The sequence below is a fragment of the Eleginops maclovinus genome, chromosome 2 (assembly GCF_036324505.1).
Source record: "Eleginops maclovinus isolate JMC-PN-2008 ecotype Puerto Natales chromosome 2, JC_Emac_rtc_rv5, whole genome shotgun sequence".
Lineage (NCBI taxonomy): Eukaryota > Metazoa > Chordata > Actinopteri > Perciformes > Eleginopidae > Eleginops > Eleginops maclovinus.
The window spans coordinates 8,733,423-8,742,937 of record NC_086350.1 but is presented as its reverse complement, the minus strand read 5'-3'; the positions used below and the strand labels follow the sequence as shown (position 1 = coordinate 8,742,937).

Below are 9,515 nucleotides of genomic sequence, written 5' to 3'. Positions count from 1 at the left end.
TGGCTCTGTCAGCTGTCTTTTTTGACCAGCTCTAGAAAAGCAGGTGTTAATGTTTACTGGAGAAGGGTATCGGGGATTGTAGGGGATTTTTCCAATGTATCTTGGAGCAACATTGAACTAATGCTTGACAGCAAGAATAATCAGGGATGGTGAATTGAATTAAATGTCAGTTGGTTTTCCATGAACTTAAGGCTGTGTATATATTCTAAAACAAAGACTCCAACGACATCTAACTTCGGCAGAAAAATACATTTGAGGAAGATGGTATCAGCTAGATTGTTGATAGGCAGTTAGTGTTTGTGGCTTACCATGAGCTATAAATACTGCAGGTTCAGCAACTGACAGCGTGCAGCCACCGTCATGGTTGTACTGGCAGGCATCAGGACAAAGGCAATAGTGAAAAGGAAGATGCCATGCAACAAGTTCAAAAAGAAACTGTCAAGTATAGCACTTGTTGGTTTTACTTTATGACCCAAGCACTCGCACCCCATTTTAGCACCAGGACAGAAGTATTTCAACATGTCGTTCCTCTTTGTGCAGTTTCAGTTTTGGTGGAACTGAAAATGCACAAAACATCAGTCAGTTATTTCCTAATGAAACTCTTATTTATTTAGTTGTCTGTATGAATTTAAGACAAATATAAACAAATTTTGTTTTTGCATTATGAAGGTTTCTTAAATCAACATTTCCTTTTTGTATCTGGAGTTTTAGTAAGTCACTCAAGGAAATGTTGATATCATCGTGGTTTTACCGCAAGGACAAACTCAAGCATTAACAGAGATATTTATCTGTAGTATACTTACTTGTAAACAGCATGGTTCCCCACCTTCTTCAACATTAAACTAAAGGACTTTTTGGGCCATGTGTAAATATAGCTTTGAAAGTATGATTACAAAGCACTGCTTGTGTACTCCCTTCAGTATTAAAAGTCTGAGTGGTACGGAGGGCATATCCTATATCCACAAGTCTCATCAAGCAGCCACCATTGTAAGCACTACAGTAAGAACGTAGAAAACGGCAGTCAAGTGTTCCTGAACTGAAAATAAGTAACGTTTCTTCTTTCCCTTTCAATAGGTTTCAAATGTTTTTTTATCGTTATTTCAAAGGGCCTTAACAACCGTACCAATCTGGATTGAGAAATTAATAAAAACTACAAAAAGGATATGCAGAATTTCAACACACTAGTTGGAAAGGAGCACACTTCAGAGTATTCCTTTTTTTCAATTTGCCTCACAAATGTTGCGACAGACTGTCGGACAGCTATGTCAACAGTAAGCGGAAATGACTGAGGGGTTCAAAGTACAACCAAGAGAGGAGGTGTGTTGGAACATACAATCTCAAACAATCATACTCTGGAGTCTTTTAACGTACAAAATGTTTTATCGTTTGCTATTTTACAATGTTTCAATGAGCACATCTATATCCTTTTTTTCATCCAAGAAATGAAATTACCTTATGATTTTCATGGTTGTGTTGTTGCTCAACATTAGCTCATTATCTTTTATCTAATCTTAAACAATTCTGGTCTCACAGTTTCTTGATCCCTTTTTCTTGGCACAGATAATACTCACCATAACTGACAACTGCACATATGTTGCCTATAGCCTAATATAAATGCATTTTGAGTGCAGCAGAAAAACACTGGAATGACATTTTAAACAACACTTCAGCTAAAAGTGGTATAAAGCTGTTTAAACATAGATAGGTTAACACATAAAACCCCAATTCCACACATTTAGCAGATGTAAACATGCATCTCAGTCACACTGACAAATCACTTTTTTTGTAAACTAATTACACTTTTTAAAGACTAGAATACGACAAAACTTTTGGACGGAGAAGATTGAAATGGCCTTTTCAGTGCAGCTACAGACAAGGACAAAGCAAAAGCATAAAAACAGTGGTCGTATGAAAATTCATTGACAGACATGTGACTAAACAGGACTTGTACATGTGTCTGTCTGAGAGGATCCCTTGTGACGGGTTCAATGTCTACACTCCAGTTTCCTTCCTCTTTAGCGAGCCTTGTAACTTCTGGTCCAGTCTGGTTTTGGAGAGAGTCTGAGGCCTGAGTTTAGGGCCAGAGACAGGTGGACAGTTCTCGTCAGTTTCCTCATCAGAGATGCTGGCTGAAACAGTGGAGGAGCGACGCCTGGCCCTGGTAACTTCTGCCTGCTGAACCCTTGGTGCCGCTTCCTGTTGTTGAGCCATCGCGGTGCGCAAACAGTTGAGCCACTGCTGCTTGTGGTACACATCGTTGACATGCAGTGTGTGGGACTGGCCATGAGAGGGATCCAGGGAGCGAACACGGAAAACGTTCTTAGCTAGAGGGACACAAAAGTCAGCAGATTCTGTATTAGGTCAGGACTATTATACTATACTTAAAGATTTAGTTGAGTTGCAGACATTAATAACTATGTACAGAGTCATATAATAAATTGTTGTTTGATTTTAAGAGGACCATAGAAGGGTATTTCATTTTCAGCATCAGATTACTTTCAAGCAGATTTTTGTGGTTGGCATTAAACTGTGGAACTCTCTACAGAATTATTTAAAAGGGTTACATAAATATTTTTTTGTTGAACAAAAGAGAACAAAGAATGCATAATAAGACTTTTTGATGCATAAGGTTATGTTCTTTAAGTGGATGGTAAATTATTTTTCATGGCTCTTGATTGTTTTGTTTTTTTATGCTATTGTTCAAATGGTAGCGAATTCATTTCTGCTGCTCATAATGTGCCAACAGCTGTTGTGATTTGATCTGATATGTAGTGAAAACTGTGAAATATGTCAAGTTGTAAAGTTAAATTCCCAAAACTACAAATATTCAAACATCCCTGTGTCTTTAGACCTGCCTGTGCAACAACAAATCCAGTGTTGCAGCTTATACAAGATCAAAGTCAAGCTTTATTTTACTGTGAAATACTAAGACCTGCCCCATCCGGCAGTGCCTTTTTCAGAGGGTAACTATTTAACCAGCACTCCTTAAAAACACTGAAAATTGGATAGGTTTTTAATCATAAATGTATCTGTGAATAACTGTTCTGTTCATCCTTTAGTTAGTCAAAGTTCAGAGCCCAGAATGATATATTCAAAATATACTTTCGGACTTATAGTAAAAGACACAAAATTAAATTAAATGTTCAACATTAAAACACACAAAAGCGGCAAAAATTGACACCGGAGAGGTTGAACTCGGTCAATGTTAAGAATCTTTTCTGGATAAATGAAACAACCAAGCACAATTTGTGTAAAATAATGGGTGACACAAATTGCCTCAGCCACACTTCGCCAGCAGACGGAGTGAAAATCAACTGAACTCACTTTTCTCTCCATTGGTAAAAGCTCCTCTGAAGGATCCCCCCATGCGGATCTCTCCATCCTGCAGGTCTTCTAGAGCCAAGTCCCGAACTGGGATGGGCTGTCGGTAAACCTGAAAGCAGCTCCGCTCGTTCCGGGTCACCGGTCGGCTCATGATCAGGAGCTCAGAGAAGAGAAACACATGCAGCCTCTGCGAAAAAACACATTAGTAAAGAATTGAACATATTACAAGAAAAAAGGCGTGGATATAGATGATTAGAATAAGGGACGTAATCCTCACCGAGCCACTCTTGTTCCGCAGCTCGCCATGACAGAGCAGGGACTTACAGTTATCTATGAGAGGGTCTCGCTGCTTATCATCCAGATACTCCAGTTTGTCTATATAGTACTGGCACTCAGACTCCCCTTTTCTCACGTTGATATCTGACAGAATCCCCTGGATAATAGTGATCTAGATAATCAAGGGAAGACTAATTAGTATGGAAAAACTCACACGTCTTAAACCTTTGTGAAATAAAAGCCATATTAATTTCAGATTCAACAGCAAAATAAAAGCCACAGCACTATCTGTGATGAGGATAACTTACAGCTCTCTCCAGACTGGGTACGTCTGGATGATCGGGAGCAGTGTGTTTGAGGATCTCTCGCAGCAGAAGAGGGTATTTCACCAGGCGTGAACGCGGGATGTCTAGGAAGCTCCAGAGGTCAAGCTTCCTGCTGAAGGGTGACTCCAGGCAGCGCTGCAGGAAGTCCTGGACCCGCCTGTCCTGCTTTTTCTGGTCTAGCAGGGCTTTGGCTGCGAGCTGGTTGCTGCAGTACTCTTTGTAACCATTCAGACCAGGCAGCTGAGAAGACACAGTGACAGTAACAACCTTTATACACTCTGAATTTTGTCATATTTGAAGATAATGTGTGTAAATAACATACACACATACCCAGTCTATAACTATCTGTCCAATCTGAGCTATGGTTCCATCTGGGCCAGTTCCCTCTGTCAGCTTCATCAATAAGTCTGCAGATAGAAAACAAAATTAAAAAATCACAGTCAAAAACTATGGTGGATCCTAGAGCTCAATGCACTGCGAACACCCATGCTAACAGTCAATAAACATGCAAATGAGTTAGCATCTTTAGCCATTTGACGAACAGGCAAAGCTTTTAGACAAACCACTGCAAGAAGGTCACAACACACCAAGTGACTCCTAAAAGTGATGCACACGGCTGAGAAATGCAGCGCTTGTTGTTGCCGTTTATGGATCAGGAAATTGTTAGTCAGCTTTCTGTCAGTGGTTTTGAAAATGACCTACATTTAAGATTTATTATCTTATTTCAACTTTGTGATAGCAAAACGTATATTAGGCTTTTTCTTCTTATATAATATGAATAATGCAATCACATCAATGAATAACCGGTGTCAAAAATGTCATATTCCAGAAATCCGGGCAACAACTAGGTCACCCTATCATATGCCTCACCTTGCAGTGTTCCCTGGAAACAGTTTCCAACAAGCTGTGATTTCTCTAAATGATGTGCCTTCTCGTCAAATGGGTGTTTCCTCATTTGCTAGTGTTGAGTGCATTTGAATGCATTTTCTTAAATTTGCATTGCATTGAGCTTTGATGGCTAACACATTAAGCAAAGAATGGCTAATGGTAATGTACCCTCATGTAGGGGGATGTACGAGTCCAAGTCCCCAAATATTTGAGCCAGTTCCTCCCATGTCAAGATGGAGAGTTTAAGCATCGGATCATGGTATGCCTAGATGTGAGAAAAGTAGCAGTGTCATCACACATTTTCTTTAAACTGCAGGATAAATGTATTGAGTACTGTATGGTTTTAAATAAAGATTTTCTAACCTTTCGTGCGAGTTGGAGATCTTCTATGAGATCCTGCTCTCCCCTGTAAAGCTCATGAATTGCCTGAAGAAGAAACACACACAGCAGGAGAAGATATTAGTTTTATGCTCTCTGTTTTTTTTCTTTAACTTTAAAAAGACTGAACTGACTCACCTCCTGTCTCTTGATCTCTTTGGTGGAGAACGTGCTCATCTGATGGACGTCGAGCGTCTCGGACCACAGCGTGCTGTTCCTGCGTTTAGTGGGAGTCGGACCTGCATACCTGCTCCCACCTCTTAGAGACATCCCTGGTGACTTACTGTCAGCACGCAATGACATAGACTAAGGCGGAAAAAAAGATCATTTATATCCAAACACTAATTATTTATATTTAAACCTACGTGTACATTAGTACACTGGGGTTCACAAGAGTATGGCATTCACCTGGATGGTCTGGCCAAAGCGCCGCACAGCTCCATTCTTTGAAGGAGAAATCAAGTTGACGAGGGACGAAACTTTGGCTAGAGGCCGGACGCGCTTGTTACTTGGTTCCTGAGAATAAAGGAGAAAAAGCAGTCTTCACTTTCCATGGATTGTATTGAGATGTAGACTGTAGTGATGTAAAAAAATACCTTGAAAAAAACAGTTTGATACAAGGCTCTCAAATATTATGAATGAATCTTTTACCAAATGATATTGTTTAACAACGGATAGAAATGCTGATAAAAAATACGAAGTGTCCATTTTCTTACTTATACAACAGTATAGTATTAATCAGTGCCTTTGTTTTGTGTAGCAATACAACCAAACCTCTTAAACTGGCCAGCCATGACAGGTACTGGTTTCATATGCGATTTTACATTTATTCATGCGTGCCAAATGACGGTTTTACCCATGATGGCACACACAGTGTGACATTTGATAATGTCAAATCCACATCCTGTCTTCTCTGGGCTCTTTAGCATGAGGGGAAAGTCTCACAACAAACAGACAGACCGGAAGCTGCCCAGACTCTCACCTTCAGGTCGAAGCTGGACAGACTGACTGTGTCATCTTCCTTCTCTTTGCGTTTTCTCTTCTGCAGCAGAAGAAAAATCAAAAGATGTTACATTCACAACCCATTGGAAAATACTTCCACATATTTTTGATACACGTTTAATAACTAATTAACTTACTAGACTGAAATCCCACGGGGTCCCAGGCGTGAGAAAGGTGAAGGAGCCTCCTCTCTGCAGTGGAGGTCTACAGGATAAGAGACAAAAAGCATCGGTCACGCACAATGACAACACGTTAAATCTAAATGACAGTGTGACTGCCTGCTTCTCTGTTGAGGATGTTTCTTTCTATTGATTAAATATTTACAGACTCTGATCATACGTGCAAATGCTGGCAGCTAAAAAGCACCACTAATAGCAGTTAAAATATGAAAAAATAGGGCTGCACAATGATAACGTTTCTCAATGTCATAATATAAAGGATAACGAAACAGATATAAATGTGAACTAAATTCTACCGCTTTTAGTTCTAATGCTAACCTTAAGAATACAAGTAAAAAATTGCAGTGTTTTACCATGTGTATATCGTATAAGTCAACATCGCAATGACGATAAAAAATGCAATATATTGTGCGGCCCTAATACAAACACAGCTTAAAAGAATCCTTGTTTTCACAGGGAATCAATGTCAGCTCTTTTTTCATGATGGCTGCGTTTTGTTTGCCTTTTTTGCTCCTATCGCTGTTATGTTTCAAATGTGTCAAACACTTTGGATGACGCCTGCGGGACGTTAACATTTGAACCATAAAAGAAACTGGACGTCTTCCTTCTGCTGAAGAAAAAAAGTCAGTAATGTTCTGACAACACACTGCAGCTTAAGAGGTTAATGTCAATGTCCTCTTCTATGTGAAACACTCCCTGAGGTTGCTGTCGGCCAAGGTCAGCTGAACACACGGCTTGTTGTCCTGCTTTCAAGGCACATAATAACCAAATTATGAGGAAGGGGGGTGTAAAATATAAAAGAAAGTGACCAGGATTCAAAATTGAAGTTACATGATATATGAAAGCCAAATCATTGAGATTTGTATATTTGAAGCCAACACAAATATTCAAGTACTTTTACAACCCTATCTCCAGCATGAAAAAACAAACACAGGTGCAGTACAGGTTTAACTATGCAAACATGCCTTTTGAGTGTCCCTAAGAAAGACTATGAGATATTTTGTGTTGGTATTAAAGAGAAACATTGAATACCAACTCCACAGTGCCCAGTATCAGCATAATAAAACAATCCCAAAATGGCAATGATGATAACTGCATCTTACATTAGTGCTGAAAATACTATTCAATTAATCTTTTACTTTACAGAAGTGACTGATATGTTATTTAAATGTATCAGGCAATATTGTCATATTTGCAACAACATCTGCTAGTTACAGATGGTTTGGGATGGTGTGTGGTATTTTATAATTTTACACAGCTTAAAAGACTTTATTAGTATTGGTATTATTAATCAGTAATACAAATTACTATCAGATTCAGAAATAATTGCCTTTATGTTGCCTCTTGTTGTGGTAATCATTTAAACTTAAAACAAAATAATGCTACAAAACAGACGTTTATGATCTTATGAGTTTAATTAGCTTCTGGTGAACATTTAGCTGAAAATAAAGCGTTTCTTATCAATCTATATTAAGTTTCTATACAGTTCCTATTATTTGTAGTAAAAAAAACAGTAGTCCTGTGTGCCAAAAGGCTTAATATAGTCTGCTGGATTTTCTTTTTTAATCCTGATTTCCGCCATAGACAAAAGAGTGATTTGTCATGTGATTTCAAAATATCAAAGTGATACTGTTTGCTATTTACCCATATTATGGCCACACCAGATTTCAAGTCTACAGACCAATCAGAACAACTTTTGCGGCATTTCTCCTTCATCAAACTAGATAAAGTCTTTGAACACAAAAGTCTTAAAGCATGGCAAATCGCGGTGACACAATCCGACGTTATGTCTTCCGAGGTGCACTTGAATGCAGCCTTTGCCAGTTACAATAACAGCCTGTCGGTCGGTCGGCCCAACCAGATGACGTTAGCTCGAAATGTGCTAAATTCGTTCTACAGAAAAAAGCGAGCTTTCATATATAAAATAAATACATAACGTTATATTAAAATCACGTATTTTCGACTCACTTTTTGGAATTGTTTCTCCGCAGTGTGTGTGGAGAAGCGGCGCTGATAACTGATGTGGTTGACGTCCTCGATGACATCCTGCGAAGTTTCGGCTTTTTGTTACCCACCGTCGTCACACCAACTTCTTCATTTTCTTCCATTTTGTAGAAGCCACTTATACCGAGAAGTGGTTATTGATAAACCGAACAAAAAAACTAATTCCAGACGTATGAAAATTGGCCCGATGTGTACAAAGAAAGCGGAGGATCGATGACAACAGATCACACACTACGACGGAAGTTTGAATATGGCGGATTCGGTGAAACGGACCAATCAGGAGAGGGTTCACAGCTCGGCTGCTAGGATACCATAAGGTGGGAGGGGCCAGTGAGACGAATCGGACTTGAATGTAGAATAATCTTGTTTTTAACAGCGGGGATGATGGGAAACCAACCTACCGTGAGTCATGTTATAATATATGCATACTAATTAAATCATAATAACACACAGCAGCTTGTTGCATACAACCTATTCTCTCAAACCTATACTCGATTTTAAAAAAATCAGATCCATGAGATTGAAATTAATTACATTTATTGATCATGTTTTTTCCTGCCCCTAACAATTTTGATAACAAGCACACAAATAAAAGTGATAATACCATGCAACAGGGACATTTCAAATGACATTTCTAATTTATCCTTACAGTCATATTACATATTGAACCTCTTAAGAAAGAACACAAGGCATCCATAATTTGCTACATAAACTCTATACATCAAATAATGCACATACCACTTCTGAATATAGATCCATTTATTGCATTCTCATACAATAGTTATTCCATTAGCCATGCACTACTCTACGGCTACAACACATTAACAACCAGACCACAACCTTATGTAAACACTAACAATTTGAACCGTGTATAGCTGCTCTATATTATATCTCCAAGAGTGATTCAATACATATATTTATTTTCATTCTTGCCAGTATAAAGCGACTAATAAAGCTTTTTTTCTACATTTGATTATATTTGAAATATGGTACAAGATAAGTATATATATATTTTTTAATACTGAAGCATATTCTAATGAAAACACAAAATAGAAATATAAACCTGAATAAAACATCATATGTATTCCCTTAAACAGAAAACAGCTTTAAAAACGGCATGGAATTAAAATACATTCAA

The 9,515-nt window shown here is 38.4% G+C and overlaps 1 protein-coding gene across 1 annotated transcript; it reads right to left on the bottom strand.

The window, feature by feature from the left end:
• Positions 1-1,358: 1,358 nt before the first annotated feature.
• Positions 1,359-8,638, bottom strand: LOC134858703 (neuroepithelial cell-transforming gene 1 protein-like). Its single transcript, XM_063874732.1, has 12 exons — positions 8,342-8,638; positions 6,332-6,398; positions 6,175-6,234; positions 5,601-5,708; positions 5,331-5,498; positions 5,178-5,240; positions 4,983-5,079; positions 4,257-4,333; positions 3,909-4,166; positions 3,602-3,772; positions 3,325-3,511; positions 1,359-2,324 (listed from the first exon to the last, which is right to left on the bottom strand). Exons 1-12 carry the CDS (start codon positions 8,479-8,481, stop codon positions 1,993-1,995), a joined length of 1,728 nt encoding a protein of 575 aa, XP_063730802.1. The 5' UTR covers positions 8,482-8,638; the 3' UTR covers positions 1,359-1,992.
• Positions 8,639-9,515: the final 877 nt, after the last annotated feature.